Below are 19,587 nucleotides of genomic sequence, written 5' to 3' on the forward strand. Positions count from 1 at the left end.
TCTATCTATATATATAAGAATAGAGAATTCCACAGCACATCCAAATAGTAAAAAGTAAAAAAAGCGACTTTATTCACCAGACACGCGACGTTTCGATCCGCTCAATGGGATCTTTCTCAAGCAGTGACAAAAGTGGGCAGTGCATAGTAGCAGGTCCTGACATTATTCTGGACTGCATTATTCAGTTGGATCATCCAGAGTGAAGAGCTATTGTGCTACTGGCGATTGTACCATTCGATTTTTTGTATCATCTTTTATCTTCCTGTGGTTATCCCCTGATGAATCCGGTGACTACCTTACCGGAGGAAACGCGTCGGGATCGACATCTATTTTTGAAATCAACATCCAATTAATAATTTTTGTGTAATTAGCAGATTTTTGGGAGTTCTTTTCTATAGGGACAGAACAACAGGGTCAGCCACCGATAAGTGGGGTCGCTCCTCTAGGGGGTGATTCTCCCGCATTTAGGCGGGAGACCTCTCCGCTTTTAGGCAGGGTCATAATAGCTGCCTAGGGACATATATCTCCCAGAATCCATGCCTTTTTTTTTACCAAAGAGGAGCTAGTGATTTTTTATATAATTTTCCTTCAGTATATCTGTCGTGAAGAGCTCCTTCTGGAACCCTGTTGGACCCTCCTACGAAAATTAGTTTGTCTCTTTTGGTTGGATACATCTCCTAATCCTCATCAAACCGTGAGTAGGTGACTATATAGTCCAAAAGAGTAATTGAAAATATATATACTCCAGGTCTGCTTATAATACACAAATCTATCGTTTATATGTAGTTATCTAATTCTCATTGTGGGACTTATTTTAAAATATATCGATATAAAAGTTAAGTTTTAGTAGGATTAATTATTCAGTGATATACAGGTATATTTCCTATAAAATTATATATTTTCATGCTGTGAATAATCATGGGCAGTGCATAGTGCATATTTATGCGGTTTAAACATCATTAAATAATCAACAAATCAAGTACATTCATCACATTTAGTACATTGAAAACAACAATATAGACAATATTATCACTTGTATTTAAACAGTCAAAACCTGTAACTCATTTGAGTGTGTCAAAATGGCATTATTCCTTCTTATAAAATACAACATAAATATAAAAATACAGCATAATAAGTTGATTGTGATAATAGTGAACACAGGTGTAGGTCTTCTTAATAACCTAATAACCTAAAGTGCACAGGTGTACCTTCAGTGGGAGATGATGTGGATCGCAGGAGTGTGTGATGAAGTCAAGACACATGGATCTCGGCGTACCAAACCATGCAGTGCGCATGTCAGAGGACCTTTCCAAACAGTCCGGTCACACGATCGCGTGTTGAACCGATCACATAGTGCGCATGTCCAAGGACCTTGGAACATGTGATCGCACCATGTGATCACGCACCCGATCATGTGATTAGGTGTATCACGTCACAAGAAGAGAAATGGGATTCTGAGTGTTCCCTAACCTTACGCAACCTTAAGAACAACTGTTCTAAAGGAATTCTCTTCATTTGTTTGTTATTATTCCTATAATAGGAATAATAACAAACAAATGAAGAGAATTCCTTTAGTTACTATCTACACTGAAGACAGTACACAGGTCAGACAAATCATATTAAAACACTGGCCGGTCTTGAAGAGTGGACATGGGGGAATTGAAGAATTTCTTCTTCCTCCCCTCATGTCATACAAGAGAGCTAGGAATCTCAAAGACAAACTAATACACACTGACATAGGTCCACAAAAAGAATCTGGACAGACCTTTCTACCTGCCCTAAACTGGTAAGTTTCCCCTGCTTGAACTGTATAAATTGTCGCTATATGCAGAAAGGCAGTTTCTTTCTGCATCCATCGACACAGAAAAAATACCATATCAAATACTATTTAACATGCGAATCCTCATTCGTTGTATATATTCTTTGGTGCCCATGTCAGCTATTATATGTGGGTGAAACCTCACTGGATTTTAAAAGTAGAATCAATCAGCATCGGTATACTATTCGTAAAAAACGTATGGATCTTCCAGTTCCAAAACATTTTACTGACATGGGCCACAAAGAAAGGGACCTCAAATTTATGCTAATAGATCACATTCCCACTCCCCGTGGAGGTGGCAATAGACACACTTTACTCAAAAAATGTGAGATCCGGTGGATCGCTAGATTAAACACATTGAGACCCCAACGGTTAAACGTGGATTATAGACCCTGGCTATTGTCCTGAGTGGTCATGTTAGGATTCTGCTCTCCTGTTTCACTTTGGAGTTATTTGTGGCAGTGCCTCTTGTTTATTAAACAAGGTAATTTTATATATTGTTTTTATTATCTTCAGGATGATGGTGAAAATTGGTCTTGTTTTTGCCAGGAGTGAGCAGTGGAAGGTCAACCGATTGGATCATGATGGGACCTGGATTAGTTGTATTACAAATTCTCATATAATTTTTTTGTATACATTATTATTTATCCAACGTTTGAGTATTATACTTTGTAATTAATTTTTTTCTGTACTTAGCGCATGGATATGACCATGCACAGTATTACTATGGGGGACCGACGATATCCAGTTTAGTGACCTGCATTTTTCTGGCCGATTACGTAGGGGTGTTTTTGGAGTCAGTGGCACCAGAGAGATAGGTGACATTAGGATTTTTCCAATGGGTGTCTATATGATTGCCCCCCAGTCTAGAGGATGATCCCGGGTCTGTTACGCTGGATTTCCAGGAATGGTATCCTGCGAACAGGGGGGATATTCCAACCTATGGTTGTGTGGTGACAACCGAGCCACAATGGTTGTGCTCCTCGATATGACTGGGGGGTACTGTAATAATAACCATTTTGAACTAACTACTCGATTTGGCAATTGGCGGTACTACCGCATATTATGTACTCTCTTCTCCCTCCCTTACAGCGACGGTACCTCCGTCCAATGTGTCGCCTGCTAAACTCCCTGATGGACCACTGACCCATATTCATACGCTTCTTATACCGGAGCCGGTATTTTGCGGTTCACACTGGGACTCGATTGGGAATCATGGTATGCTTGTGCACGTGACTGTTTCATGTGCTGGGTTGCAGATGTCATTATGGCGATTGTGCAATTCAGCCAAGTATTCTGCAGTTGTGTACTGTCCATGATGGGGCGATTATACATTGGAGCATATGATCGGATATGCGATCAGCTTTTCTTAAGGTTGCGTAAGGTTAGGGAACACTCAGAATCCCATTTCTCTTCTTGTGACGTGATACACCTAATCACATGATCGGGTGCGTGATCACATGGTGCGATCACATGTTCCAAGGTCCTTGGACATGCGCACTATGTGATCGGTTCAACACGCGATCATGTGACCGGACTGTTTGGAAAGGTCCTCTGACATGCGCACTGCATCGTTTGGTACGCCGAGATCCATGTGTCTTGACTCCAAGTGATAATATTGTCTATATTGTTGTTTTCAATGTACTAAATGTGATGAATGTACTTGATTTGTTGATTATTTAATGATGTTTAAACCGCATAAATATGCACTATGCACTGCCCACTTTTGTCACTGCTTGAGAAAGATCCCATTGAGCGGATCGAAACGTCGCGTGTCTGGTGAATAAAGTCGCTTTTTTTACTTTTTACTATTTGGATGTGCTGTGGAATTCTCTGTTCTTAAACTTTTGGAGCTGGATCGCCTCCTCAGCCGCTGGCACTCCGACCGTACCATCCAGACAGCTGTGCTGCCCACACCCTTCTACCCGTGTTATCTATACATATATATATATATATATATATATATATGGTAAGGGATTACTCTCTCAAGCAGGGCAGAGGTGAAAGATTCCTTTGCAGACAACAGGATTAAAGTCCAAATTGAAGCGTTATTTTATGACACTCAAGCAATTTACAGGCAAACTCACTGTGAATTTCCAATACCACCAAACATAAACCAAACAAAATAAACTCCTGCACGTCTGGGCGCTAACTAATACAGATTAGTTTCTAGCTCACCTATTGAGCACAGGTCACACACACAGAGAATCCGACGTCTCTAGCCAGCGAGGCAGCCAGCTTCCTAGACTTCTTCCAGGCATAACTCTTTCAGACTGACAGCCTGGAATGTGCTTTTATTTCCCCCTTACGATCCCAACTGGCTACACCTGGGGATCCCTCAGGCTAGGGCATGGGTAGGCAACCTCCGGCACTCCAGCTGTTGAGAAACTACAACTTCCAGCATGCATACTTGCTCTGCTCTTCTAAGAACTCACAAATGAATGGAGCATGCTGGATATTGTAGTTTCACAACAGCTGGAGTGCCGAGGGTGGCTGATTCCTGGGCTAGGGAAAAACCTGCCCTGGAATGGGGGTGAACTGGGGAGGTCCCACTACCAAACCTACCTTCCCAGTCCAAATACAATCCAGCCCTTGAACTTTTAACAAAACTGTCTCAGCAGCCTACACCTTGCTAAAACCACTTTAGCTTTTCTTGGATTTTAATTACCTCATCCATTTGAGGAACCTGGGTGAGATATACACCCCTTCCAAGACTTTTCCATACACTTTACCACAATATATATAACTGTGTATAGCACTATATGGCAGTATATTGCAGTGTATAGCAGTATACAACAGTGTATCGCACCATAAGGCAGTATATAACAGTGTATAGAACTATACAGCTATATAACAGTGTATAGCACTATATGGCAGTATTTAACAGTGTATATCACTATATGGCAGTATTTAACAGTGTATAGCAGTATTTAACAGTGTATATCAGTATATAACAGTGTATAGCACAATATAGCATTATATAACATTATTTAACAGTGTATAGCAGTATACACACAATACACACACATCTACACACATATACAGACACACACATTTGTACACATACGGTGCATATTTACATATACACATACAAATATATACACACACAATCACATATATACAAATATTTATATCCATATTTGCACTTACATTTCCAGCTGGGAGATGAAGTAGGAAGGCAGCCCAGACAGCCTCTCCTCCCCCTCCTGTTGGTCCCAAAACAGAGAATCTTCCAGTCTGCATTATGAATCTTGAGGAAGGGAAGAGGGGAAGGCAGGATGAAGATGTAAGAGAGGAGGGGCTTCTGCTTCAAGCCTGCACTTGTTTTTTGGAGCACGGTGCTCACACAGGCTTAATGATGGGTACATCCTCTTACTGACCTGAGGCTCCCAGCATGCTCATATGAGGTCACCATGCTGGGAGCGTCAGGCCCTGCTGCGCTTGTCCTCTTTAAGGTCCTGCAAACACCCCGTCACTGTTAGGTCATTGCTCCTTAAAGGTGCGCCCCTGAGGGCCTGTCCTGCCAAAACCATTTAGTTCTGTTCCTGGGCCCCTTATGAGCTGTGCAGAAGAGCACTGCATTGATTAGTAGAAAGTGAGCAGACCTGACCAGTCACACTACTGGGATACCGTAGGGGAGGTCTGATGCTAAAATTGAGTCACCACCCATCGCTCCTCCTTGGTCTGACTGTTGGTCTGACGTAGAATTTTAAGTAGGACTTACATAAGTAGTACAGTGTACTATGGGAACAATCAGATCACCTTTCAAAGTCCCGTAGTGGTAATAGTAAGTGGTAAAGTAAGTGGTAAAAATAAAAGTTAAATTAAAAAAAATATATATTTTTACATTGAAGAATGCTTTTCAATAGAGAAAAAAATGGCAAAAACGTCCTCTATAGATTTGGTACCACGTTTGTAACAACCCACACTACACAATTATCACTTAACTGATCCCGTATGGTGAACACCTTAAAAAAAAACGCAGGTTTGCTGTTTTTTACTTATTCGCCACCAAATAAACAATAAAAAGCTATCAAAAAGTGTTATGTACCCCAAAATGATACTAATGAAAGAGTCTTCCTGCAAAAATCTAGCTCTCACACAGCTCCAGAAAAATATTCTACAGTTTTCGAACCAGCACCTGTATCTGAATACTTTTGTAATTGCATGTGATTAAAAATGTTGTATCGCTACTGAGTTATTCAGTAAAATGTATCTTTATAGTGCCACTTAATTTCTTATTTCTTTGTCCTGCTCACTGAGATGGCCGCACATGCTCAGTTTCATCCCTCAACTCAACTGTTGCCTAAGCTGTGATAGGGAGAGCATGGACACGCCCCTTAGCTGCAGTGGAAAAGACACTCCCCCTGAGCTGCCAGCTTGATATAAATCTAGTAAAGTAATAATTGGTATTTCTCTGGATCCATGTGAGATACAGGGCTGGTTCTAGCTTTGTTAGAAAAAACTATCATGTACTATATGATGTCCAATTTTCATTTTTTACATTATTCATGGGATAACCCCTTTAAATAAAAACATTATGTATTTGGTATCACTGTAATCCTACTGTCCCAGTTATCATGTTATTCATGCCGAAAAAATTAATGCAGCAAAATTTATAACGTAAATACTCTGGCATTATTGCTATTTTTCACCAGAAAAAAGTTAATAAAATTGAATCAGTAAGTTATGTGTACCCCAAAAGAGGTGCCATTAAAAACTACAACTTGTCTCTCAAAACACAAGTCCTCATATGGCTACATTGACAGAAAAAAAGTTATAGCGTCACTCAACGTTATATGAACTCAGCAGCGTTATTGCGTTATTAAAGATAAACAGGGTCGGACACAGGCACTGCACAAAACGTCTAGCCACAGCAGTTTCACGCACCTTGCGCTTTGTCAAGCCTATCAAGCCTATTTTCTCAGTAATCTCTCTAATGTAAGTAAATATTCCTCAGTGACCTTCTGCTTTAGCTAATTTTTAGGACATACTCACCTGATACTCCTGATATCACTAAATACTTTATGTTGGAAAATACAGTATGTCCATATACTGTACACTGTCAGTAATGTAAGCTGTATGTGCTCCATGATATTAATAGATGCAATGTGAAATAGATGTAAGGTGTAATTTGGCTTTGCAAGTAGGTTTCTTCATAGCATTTATAAATGGCACGCATTACCTAATCTATAGCAGGTATATAAACAAAGGTGACTTAGGACCACACAAATTTCTTTACTACTAGTATATAATGTACGGTATACAGCTGAGGATGTGCAATCCACTGCCAACAGCCACTGTAAACAAGTGATTTTTTATTAGCGTTTCTATGTCATTTTGCTGTTGCACACAGATTTCATTGCAGTGTCCTCCTGCCTCATCTCCCTTACCATAGGAATAAATTGACCCCTGGACTGTGCCCTGCAGCTAGTGCCTAGGCAGAGGAGGCGCTCCCTATGACGACCTTCTATATAAGACAAAACAGAGGAGGAGAGAAGGTACTGCACCTAAGTAATGAGTACCTAAGACTGGTCCACAGCCAAGTGCAGGGACTTTAAAAGAAAGCACTACAAAAGGACATCCCTCCCTGTCTCTAAAGGATACATCACCACTCAATCACCCTGTCACCATGGGTATGTAGCTATTTACCACAAGCCAATAACAGTAATGTTATTACTATAGAATTAATGATTGTTGCACTAAAATAAGAAAAAAATGTAATGTTACTTCCAGCATTTAAGACATTCATTGTTTTTCAGCTTATTCTTGTGTTTGTTCACATATCAGTGTGTAATCATTGATACTGTTTTGTTGGGCTTGATCTTTCTTGCGGATTACAAATCACATTTTATTGAATTAGTTACATGTTACAATTTAAAATGATACTTTTATTACATCTGTTTTAATCTGTAAAAAATATATAGGTGTATTATCAAAATCAGCTGAACCACGAATGAGAACACCTAAAATAAAAAAATAGATGTACCTCTGTGACCAATAGACTAGAATACTGATCTTGTAGAATTCACGTTTCGGTCTTCTTCTTTGAAATCTATTAAGTTGTATAGATCCGTGTATAGGTTATGCGCTCACGGCATTGAAAAAACTAATATGGACTATTACGAAAAAAATAAGGATTTTCAAAATGGCAGCATCTTTGTATAACTGTTGCATTTATTGGTACCATTTGGTCAACATCATGCCAAAACAGATCTGAAAACTGGCAGGTATACATGCACCCAAAGACTTTTTGACATATGAACTAGATCAATTCTCTATTACAATATATATATATATATATATATATATATATATATATACATTTGGGAGGACTTGCTCATTAAATCTATTTATAAGGAAACTTGGCACCATTTGACTATACCACCTTCAGTTTATAGCACATAAATACACGACTTCAGAGGATATATGTATTTATTGGACTGTAGACCTCACTGTTAAATGGACAATGCTAAGTACATTAATTTACTCAAGCCCCTATTATCTTAGAATACATCACATCAGATAACACAACTTCAAGCTGATATGTTCACTTAAAGATTATTGCAAAAATTGAACAAAATGCTCATAGATTTAGTTTTTTATTGTCTCAATGTGCATCCTTAAAAGATCAGAATGCAGTGTTACATAGTGTGTATGCTAACCAAGCTTTAAAGTATCACTAATTTTTAAAGAAACTCTGGATATATCATAGAGACATAGCAAAAGTTTTGATCGATGGGGGTCTGAGTGCTGAGACATGGTGGGGCCCACAGACTCCTATAGAACTTATCTTGTGCAGCAATGAGAGATAGAGCTGGATTTGCACCCACTTCTCTCCCCTCGTTCTAGAGATCAGTGGGGGTTTCAGTACTCAGACCCCATACTTTGAAAATATGCCTGTCCCTTTTGATATTTCCAGGCAAGATGCAGGGATTAAAAAAATGATTCGCCTGTCTCCGGGGCTTTGGTTCCAGTGTCAGGGTGCTTCTCCTCTGCTTCGAGTGTCTGCTGGGCCAAAAGTATGATAAGTTGTCTACATGCACTTCACTGCTGATGGCCAGTCAGTGGCCTCTGCATTGATGTGTGCAGGCACGGCACATAATCACTGCCACCACTGATGCCATTGATTGACAATCAGTGGTGGCAGCTTGTTACACTTATGGACTAGTGGACACTGGAAGCAGAGGTGAAGGGAGCTATTGCCAGGGAAACCTCCTTAGCAATATAGAAAATGGCTCCTGGTCTTGAAGAACTCATATAAGGTTATGTCTAAATTAGGGCTTTAGGGGCAGTGCATGGAATATACTTAATAATATATTGAAGTAAAATATGTGCCATGCTCTCCTTCTCAGGTTACGCACTAAGCTTAAAAGAGCAAATATGTTCTGTCAAGAGTGTCCCTTAATGGAAAACAACACCACCACCACCACCCCCCAAAAATTGAATAAACTACTATTCAGTGAATCCACAAGTCATAGGTAGATTTTTGTGTGAGTGTGTTCTCTTATAGTTTCCAATTAAACCAAATAGCGAGAGGTACATATACTTTCTTTTAAAAAATTACTAGTTGTAGATTTTTATTATCGTTATTAATGAAAGATTATAGGGCTGCCATCTTGCATGAGCTGCACTTAACAACATTAATAGATATCCTTTAAAACGGGCACATACAATACTGTGTAAAGGTTTTAGGCTTGTGTTGTAAAATGCTGCAAAGTAAGAATGCTTTCAGATACAAAAGTGAACTCAGTAGGGAGGTTGTTCCAAACATCTTGGAGAACTAACTACAGATCTTCTGTGGATGTAGGCTTGCTCACATTCTTCTGTCTCTTTATGTAATCACGGGCAGCTTTGATAATGTTGAGATAAGTGAGTCGCTTGGTCTCGTTTTCAGTCAGCTATGCATGAAAACATAAGAAGTGGGGTGCAGAACAAAAGGGACCAAGTGCTCTTAGACTGAGTCAAATATATTTGAAATATTTGGCTGTAGCAGAAAGCAGTTTGTTCACTGAAGACCCGGAGAGCGGTACAACAATGAGTGTCTGCAGACAGTCAAGTATGGTGGAGGTTACTTGCAAGTTTAGGACTCGCTTCATGGTTATCTACATATCTCCCCAGCATGCAAATAACATTAACTGTTGATGGGGGGGGGTCATTTGACCACTGCAGCCAATAGCCGGCCACAGTGGTGACCTGCTCCCCTTGCATCACGTGTGACGTAACAGTTGAAGCAAGTGTATCAGGTCACCGCTGTTGGCTAAAAATCAGGTCTCTTGGGTTAATACAGAATTGCCAAAGAAATGAGTGCAGAGAAGAGGCAAGATGTAAAGCAGCTCTTAAACTGTTCAACCAGATTAGTCACATTTGTGTATAGATAATTGTAGGAAAACCTCTTGAATATGTAAAATCCACACATGATGACCTAGGTGGAAATTTTTTGATGGATGCTTAATAATTACTTTGAGAAGCAAACATACAGAAGACTCATAATCCAGAGTTTAAAAGTCTCATTGTCACAGTCTCTCCATAAAGATTATGCTTTCATCTTGTCAGGAGAGAAGAAGTAGACCAATTGGTCATGATGGTTGTAGTAAGAGAAGGTCCAATGTATCAATGCATACTTAAAGGGATTCTGTCACCAGTTTTTGACCCCCACATTCAAAAATATGGTTATGTGCATGGAGCCCTTGTGATTCCTAATGTGGTCTTATAAGCTAAATCTGTAGGCTCATTTAGTGTAAAAAACGTTTTATCTAACCTGTCATTCATCAGATTAAGGTGCCCAGGAGGACGCTCATGTCTCCAAGATGCCGCCCGCCGCCGCCGTTCGTGCCCAGCTCCTCCTTTGCTGTCATCAGCGATGTGCCCAGCTCCTCCTTTGCTGTCATCAGCGATGTGCCCAGCTCCTCCTTTGCAGTCATCAGCGCCGCCTTAGAATCCTTTTCAACGCCTCCGGCTCTCCCTCACTCCCCCTCCTTCTTCTCTAAGATCCCGCGCGTGCGCACAGGCCTGTGCCTGATGCGCCCGTGCGGACTTCTCCATGCAGCTTCATTGAGCGAAGTGCGCATGCGCCGGCACTTCGCTCAACCTCCCTCCTGTCCCAGGAGGACGCTCATGTCTCCAAGATGCCGCCCGCCGCCGCCGTTCGTGCCCAGCTCCTCCTTTGCTGTCATCAGCGATGTGCCCAGCTCCTCCTTTGCAGTCATCAGCGCCGCCTTAGAATCCTTTTCAACGCCTCCGGCTCTCCCTCACTCCCCCTCCTTCTTCTCTAAGATCCCGCGCGTGCGCACAGGCCTGTGCCTGATGCGCCCGTGCGGACATCTCCATGCAGCTTCATTGAGCGAAGTGCGCATGCGCCAGCACTTCGCTCAACCTCCCGATGACCTGAACAGTTCAGGTCATCGGGAGGTTGAGGAAGTGCTGGCGCATGCGCACTTCGCTCCATGAAGCCGAACGGAGAAGTCCGCACGGGCGCATCAGGCACAGGCCTGTGCGCACGCGCGGGATCTTAGAGAAGAAGGAGGGGGAGTGAGGGAGAGCCAGAGGCGTTGAAAAGGATTCTAAGGCGGCGCTGATGACTGCAAAGGAGGAGCTGGGCACATCGCTTAAAGGGAGTCTTTCACCTAATCTGAGCTTTTTAGACCGCTCAGATCAGGTTATAGACTCTTTAACCCTCATTACGATCATACCTTTCTCTTATGTGTCCCTCGCCCAGATAATGAAAATAACACTTTTTAAACTTATGCAAATTACCTTCTGAAGGTGCCCAGGGGCGGCGTTACTGGGCGATGTGCCCAGAAAAACACACCTCCAGCCGGCGGACGTCACGAGCGGCACCAGAGGACGGTGGGCTGGGAACTGGCCCGCACATGCGCACTGCTCTGCCCATTATGGGCAGATGAACAGCTTTTCATATTGCGCATGCGCCGGCCAACTAAAGACAGCCGGCCGGCGCATGCGCAATATGAAAGGATGTTCCTCTGCCCATAATGGGCAGAGCAGTGCGCAGGTGCGGGCCAGTTCCCAGCCCGCCGTCCTCTGGTGCCGTCCGCAGGCTGGAGGTGTGTTTTTCTGGGCACATCGCCCAGTAACGCCGCCCCTGGGCACCTTCAGAAGGTAATTTGCATAAGTTTAAAAAGTGTTATTTTCATTATCTGGGCGAGGGACACATAAGAGAAAGGTATGATCGTAATGAGGGTTAAAGAGTCTATAACCTGATCTGAGCGGTCTAAAACGCTCAGATTAGGTGAAAGACTCCCTTTAATGGATAAATGGGAGCATAACTTAAACGTATTTCATTCTGTATCCAAGTGAAAACACTGCTGTATAGTGATAGCTAAAACATGCCATCCAACAAAATTTTGTTGCAAATGTTCCTCAAGATTCTCTAAAGAGCTAACCTGATAGAAGCCCACCATCACACCATATTCCTTCCCAACTTCAACCCCATTTTGCTTTAGAGGGTGCCAATCTATTGCTACCTATTTACCTATATTGTGGTCATGCCTAATAGTAGAACAATTTTGGGATCAGGCGACTAAGATGATCTCCAGGGTACTGAGTAACTTCCTGGTAATTCATGGTAATATTTTTAGGAAATAAACCTCTCAAAATAAAAAGTTAAGCTCATAAATGGTCTGAAAGTAGGAATACACCTCGCTGCCCAATGTACATGATCTAAACATAGAATTCGTATGATGCTATATGAAAAATCACACAAAATAAGATCATACACTATAGAACAGTTCCTTAAAACATGGCAACCATGGGCAGAATATCTCTCAACTTCTTACATCCTAATACACCTCTAAATTATAACACACAGTCTGAAGACTTTTCCTTTTCTGGACTAGTTTAGAATAAAACAACAATCTTTAATGCTGTGGTATATCTGCTACAAAAAAAATCAGGGTTATAATGAGAAAACCTGTGACCATGAAATGCAGCGCAAAGCAATAAGCATGTTATAGAGCAGGAGGAGCTGAGCAGATTGATATATAGTTTTGTGGGAAAAGATGCAGTAAAACTTGCAATTTGTTAATCTAGAAGTCTGCTTTTTAAAAATTTAAGATCTCCCCATGTACAACTATCAGTACTTAACAGCTATGGTGACTGGCAGCTATCTCTGTATACACACTTACACAGACAATACTATCAATCACTGATAACACCTCCCCTGTGTACAACTATCAGTTACTGACAGCTATCTATGTATAAGAATACTGTCAATCACTGATAACACCTCCCCTGTGTACAACTATCAGTGACTGACAGCTATCTCTGTATACACACTTAGGCCTCATGCACACGACCGTGGTGTCTTTTGCAGTCTACAAATCGCAGATCCGCAAAACACGGATGGCGTCCGTGCGCATTCCGCAATTTGCGGAACGGCACGGACAGCCTTCAATATAAATGCCTATTCTTGTCCGCAAAGCACGGACAAGAATAGGACATGTTATATTTTTTTAGTGGGACCATGGAATGGAGCAACGGATGCGGACAGCTCACGGAGTGCTCTCCGCATCTTTTGTGGCCCCATTGAAGTGAGGCCTTATACACTCAGAGAATACTATCATTTACTGATGACACCTCCCCATGAACAGTTATCAGTGACTGACACCTATCTATGTATACACACTTACACAGATAATGCTATCAATCACTGACAACACAGATATCAGGGACTGACAGCTATATATGTATACACACAGGGAATACTATCAATCACTGATAACACCTCCCCAGTGTAAAGCTATCAGTGACTGACAGTTATCTCAGTATACATACTTATACACACAGAGAATGCTATCAATCACTGATCCCCCCCCAGAAACAGCTGAGATTTAAATGTATAAATTACTGAATCTCTTCCTATAAAACAATATATCTGCTCAGCTCCTCCTGCTCTATAAAATGCTGCCTGCAGATTACATGCATTTTGCGGTTAACAGGTCCTCTTTAAAGGGATATTCCTATGTCTTTGGGGCAACAGATGAGTTGGCTGTGCAATGGTATTTAAGTAACGCTCATTCACTTCTAATGGAGTTATGGAAACAGTGTAGCACAGCCAGTTTGACTGTTTCCCAGATCCCAGCCATCTCTGGTCGCCACATACAGCGGGGTCAGAGGACTACATTCTACAGATAGGTGTGGAATCACATCTGTGAGACTTTTATGGCATATTATGGAATACCGCTTTATCAACAACTTAGACTACTTTCATGTATGCGTTTTGGCATTCCGGTTTAGAGATCTGGCAGAAGATCTCAAAACCGGGCCAAAACGGTTCTGTTTTGTCCCCATGCATTTTGAATGGAAAGAAACCTGTTCAGAATGCATCAGGATGCCTTCCGTTCTGTTAGCATACCGTTTTGTGACCGGACTGTTTTGTGTCTGGTCATCCAAATGGAACAAACCGGTTCCGTCACTGAAAACAATGTAAGTCAATGGTAACAGATCCGTTTTTTTAGGATCCTAGAAAAACTGATCTGTCACCAATTGACTTTCAGTGTATTTAGTGACAGATCTGGTTTGTTCCATTTAAATTTCACACAACTGAATCCTAATGGAACGGATGCGTAAGCAAAATGGAACAGTTTTGGTCAGGCTTTGAGATCCTCTGCTGGATCTCAAAACCTGAAACCAAAACACATATGTGAAAGTGGCCTAATAAGATGTCCCCTTGTGCATGGGAACAATGGACTGTGAGGATATCATTATGTTCACTGCCTATGAAAATGTTGTACCACTAGAACAGCGGGTTTTGTACTTCTACTCCTGCTATCCAATCAACCAGAAATGGGCAGCATTGATGGTTCTTATCTACAAATAAATCCATCTGTTCTACACCAGTTCAGTCACCAAGGATTAGAAGGTAATGAAATAAAATGATCGCATGACTACACGACATATGCTTGTGTAGACTCTAGAGACCTGGAATAAGGAAGCCATAATCTAAAGAGATGTAGATCATAAAATAAGACATCAGAACAGCCTGTGCAGTGATTCTTGGAAAAGAGATACCAGTATCCGATATTCTCTATGATCCGTTAATATGTACATAAACTAATGCTGCAAACTGATACTTATTATATTTGCTAATTTTAGGGTCATAATTTATTGGCATTAGTTCCAGAACAAAGATTAGAGAAATAATCATCTGTTATGCACATAAACAAACTTGCAATCTACTTTAACTGTATTTACGAGCATACTTAAAACTCAAAGTCCATTTGATTGCTCCTTTAGGAGATAACACTTTAATGATATCCTGCGTAACAAGGCAATTTAGCACAGACTGCATGTGATCAGTTTCACTGATTGTGAAATGCGCTGAAGAACATTTTGAAATTAAATAGTTTTCTTCTTATAGAGGCTTAACCAACTGGATGACAAGATCCTAATATCATTTTCTATCATTTCCTTTGTATGTCAGAAAACATAGTGATTATACCCAAATCAAAATTAAATCTCAAACTTTTGACATAAAAAATTGGGTCCATTTTTCCCTCAAATGTAGAAATGTTTCTAAGGGCACGGCTAGGTAGGTTTTAACTTGCAGTATACAACACTCCTGATCATACTATGCATGCCATACTAAGCGAGTGTTACCTCATTGAGTAAGATGCTTCTGACCAAGTCTAGTTTATAAAGTTAGGCCTGAGTTGCACGTATAATATGCACATGGCTAAATTTATGACAAATCAACTTATGGTCAACAGAGGATGGGTGAGGTGGCTACATTTTGGGAATAGCACTATGCTGTGATTATAGTAAAAGGGCATCTGTACCTATGAAACTGTCTGACTTGTTACATGTGCTCTTGGCAGCTAAAGGCATTTGTATTGGCCCGTGTTCATATGTGCCCTCATTGCTGAGAAACATGATGTTTTAAATTAATATACTGCATGCATATGAGCCTCTAGGAGCAATGGGGGCATTGCCATTGCTCTTAGAGCCTCCACTCTCTCGCCATGCCCTCTGCACTTTGACAGGACCAGGCAGTGAAAACCTCATCACGCCTGCCTGACCCTGCCAATCAAAGTGCAGAGTGCGCAGCAGTTGCAGAAAGATCAGAGTCTCTAGGAGTAATGGCAAAGCCCCCATTGCTCCTAGAGGCTCATTTGCATATATTAACACTTCATTTTTCTCATCAGTCCGGGGACATATGAGCATGGGAACAAGACAGATACCAGCCAGCTTCATAGGCACAAATCTGCTGACCGATGCCCTTTAAATCCCACACGTTGATTTGTCGTAGACATCTCTTCTTACAGTACAGTACACCATGTTCTAGACTAGTTCGATGGTTTGCAAATATTTTACTAACTTTCCCTATCATACATTTTACCTGTGAGTTATTTATTGCTGTGCGCTCTTGTAATCTCCAATTCCTTTGCTTCAATTCATAAGTGTTTCCTGGTAGGTCTGTTAGTAACTGCACTTGGTCCACAAACAATTAAATTTATTGCAATAACTACTCAAGATTGATCTTTGCCCACCACTTTTCAGATAATTATGGCTGATGGATGTGATCATTAAATACGTGGTTGTGGAAAGTGGGTGTGATTGTCACTTGTCACATTTAAGCAGAGGAGGAAAGTTTAACCTGAACAATAGTCTTGGGTCTTTAGAGACATGGACACCTAGATATTTAATAGAGGTCGGGGGCCACTTAAAGGGTGTCATCCTTTTAAGTCTATCCTGTTGTGTGTTTGAGAGAGACACCCCTAGTGCTTCCGATTTATCTAGATTGATCTTAAAATTTGAAAGCGTCCCAAACTGTTGAAAGATATTTAGGACTTCAGGCATAGCATTTAGTGGATCAGTTAGTATGAGAAGCAAATCATCAGCAAAAGCTGCCATTCTATGAGTAAATGTGCCTAACTGCAATCCCCTGATAGCCGAACTTTGTCTAAATTTAAGGAGTAAAGTCTCCAGGGTAAGAATAAAAAGTGTAGGGGATAATGGGCATCCCTGACGCGTGCCATTGCATATCGAGAAGGCGTCCGACAGAGTTCCATTTACCATAATTCGCGCCGATGGGGACGAGTAAAGTGAAAATATGGCATTGATGAACTTTTCAGGGAAATTGAATGCTTCCAATGCGTTGCGCATATATAGCCAGCTGACTCTGTCGAACGCCTTCTCCGCATCGGTTCCCAGCAGTACCATTGGGGTCCCATTCCTCTTAGCGTAACAGACACTGTGAACCACTCTACTTACATTATGCCTCCCCTCCCTTCCCGGCACAAACCCTACCTGTTCCTCCCCCACAAGCCCAGGCAACAACTTAGATAACCTCGCACTCAGCAATTTAGCCCACCACTTTAAATCAGTGTTGAGCAGGGAGATTGGTCTGTAACTTCCACAGGCTTCTTGATCTTTCCCATCCTTATGGATTACTGTAATATGTGCTGCCTGAGCCTGGGGGGGAAGAGTCCCTCCTTGAAGCAGAGAGTTACATAGGCCAACAAAGTAAGGAACGAGTATATCTCTGAACTTTTTGTAGTACGCAATGGGAAACCCATCGGGGCCAGGGCTTTTCCCTATGGGTATGGTGTCCAAGACTCGCTCCACCTCCTCTGCTGAAAAGGGTCTAAGCAAATCCAAGCCATCCGCCTCTGATATGGCAGGAATCTTAATGGATTTAAGGAATTCTTTAATCTGTGAGGCTACGTCAAGACCTGCGCCCCCATCCCCTAAGTTATACAGGGATTCATAGAACTTACGAAACTCCTCAGCAATGGCGTGCGTAGTTGTAAATCTACTCCCATTCAAGGATTTAATCGCTTGTATAAAAGACTTATCTCTCTGGTGTTTTAGAAGAGCAGACATCAATTTAGTGCTTTTATTACCATGTAGGTAATGTTTAAAACGGAGGGCTTGTAGGTTTTTGGCTGATCTAACATTAAGAAGATCTTTCACTTTTTTACGTAGGGAGGTAAGGGAAGCATACACTTCATCTGACTGTGATTTTTTATGAAGACTTTCAAGTGTTGATATTTGCAGCAACAAAGAGTTCAACTCTTTTAATCTCCGTCTCTTTATTCTAGTACCTAGACTAATAAGCTCACCCCTAATTACTTCTTTGTGGGCCTCCCATAGGATGGATCTTGATACCTGGCCTGAGTCATTGTTTGAAAAATAATCTTTTAGCTTTTGCAAAATTAACTGTGCATTCTGTACATCGTCTATTAGTGTAGTGTTCAATCGCCAGGTCCAGGATCTACGAGGGAGGTCAGCAAACTTCACCTTCACGCTAACAGGGGCATGATCAGAAATTACTGCGTTACCTATTTTGGCATCTGTAACAATTGGAAGCGCATGATTAGATAAGAATATATAGTCCAATCTCTGGTACGAATCATGTACTCTGGAATGGAATGTATAATCTTTATCCTCTGGGTGCAACAACCTCCAAACATCTGATACACCCAAATCCGACAGTGCAAGGTGAAGTCTGCGGAGCTTTTTAACCGACGAGGTCCTGGACCTAGATGTGGTGTCTTTCAAAGTGTCAAAAAGATCCCCTCCTATGATCAGCAATTCCTCGGTAAAGGGCTTCAAGGTCTCAAGCGTCTTCAAAATCCACCTAATCTGATTAGCATTGGGAGCGTATAGATTCGCCATAGTAACGGTTAAATTAAGAATTTTACCCTTAACCAAGAGGTACCTGCCCTCTGGATCCGCAATTTTCGCTGACACTTTAAATGGTATATTTTTCCCAATGCCAATCGATACTCCCCTGGAGGCAGATGAGTGGGACGCTTGAAACCATAGGGGGAAATGCCTGCTAACCACATTAGGGATATGCATATGTCTGAAATGAGTTTCTTGTATAAAGGCTATATCAGCCTGTTCCTTCTTTAAAGTATGGTACAGCTGGCTCCTCTTTTGAGGAATATTAGCACCATTAACATTGAGGGAATATACCTTAACTTCAGCCATATTCAAGCATACAATCTCCTAAGCGACTTGCAATACCGTAGGGGTCAGGTAAGACAGGATACATACAAAAACAAAGGAAAATAACTATGAACAAAACAAGTGGGCTACAGGGCCCAATGGCGTCTCTAGACGCAATAACGCACATTCTAGTTATACAATCAAGGCCGGTGGGGGGAAGCGTGTGTGAAGAGGCCATCCGGACTCATCTCCCCACCCGGTCAAACAGGTTATCTCCATCAGAGTCATCTTCCCGCGCCTCTACTGATGCCGTGTTTCGCGCCGCCTTCGCCCGCTCCGGCTGAGAAGAAATCCTCTTGCTGAGGTATTTGTTCATGTCGCTTTGCGAACTCTTCAATTTCGGGGTGCTGTCCACCTCCCCTCTTCTGTCTCTGCCGATTTTCCCCATAATCTCGTCGGGTAGCTTATATATAGGCTAAAAGACCGGGTCTATGGTGAGGAGCTCAGACGCACACGTCCTCCACCATGCTCAGTCGGCTCCGCCCCTGATTTTCATTTTTTACATTAATTGTTGCATAACCCCTTTAAGCATTGGCTTATATTGAGATCTATTACAGTTCCAGTTACGTTTCTGTTGCTGCTCTAACCTTACATTTAAAAGGGATGGAACCCCTGATGGAATGTAAAAGCACACATGTGAACTGAGCCATATCCTCACTGATATACAATGTATTTTACACTATGATCTACAGGTGATTGTTTTACAGTAGCTGTCTAGGGCAAAATAAGTCAATATAATGATTTCTAGATTTTAGAGCAGATAAGGATACTGTAAGTAACTGTGCTGCCGTGAG

General features: G+C 41.6%; 1 protein-coding gene across 3 annotated transcripts in view; it reads left to right on the forward strand.

Moving 5' to 3' along the window:
* Positions 1 to 19,587, forward strand: part of SLC15A1 (solute carrier family 15 member 1) — an 82,318-nt gene that overhangs the window by 13,769 nt on the left and 48,962 nt on the right. For 2 of the 3 annotated variants that reach the window (XM_044286534.1, XM_044286536.1), the window contains exons 2-3: positions 593 to 694; positions 7,218 to 7,455. In XM_044286534.1, the coding sequence (XP_044142469.1) occupies positions 7,452 to 7,455 (4 nt within the window). In that variant the 5' untranslated portion in view covers positions 593 to 694; positions 7,218 to 7,451. The remainder of the gene's footprint in view (positions 1 to 592; positions 695 to 7,217; positions 7,456 to 19,587) is intronic. The other variant, XM_044286535.1, reaches the window with a different exon arrangement.

Source organism: Bufo gargarizans, chromosome 3, assembly GCF_014858855.1.
Source record: "Bufo gargarizans isolate SCDJY-AF-19 chromosome 3, ASM1485885v1, whole genome shotgun sequence".
Taxonomy (NCBI): Eukaryota; Metazoa; Chordata; class Amphibia; order Anura; family Bufonidae; genus Bufo; species Bufo gargarizans.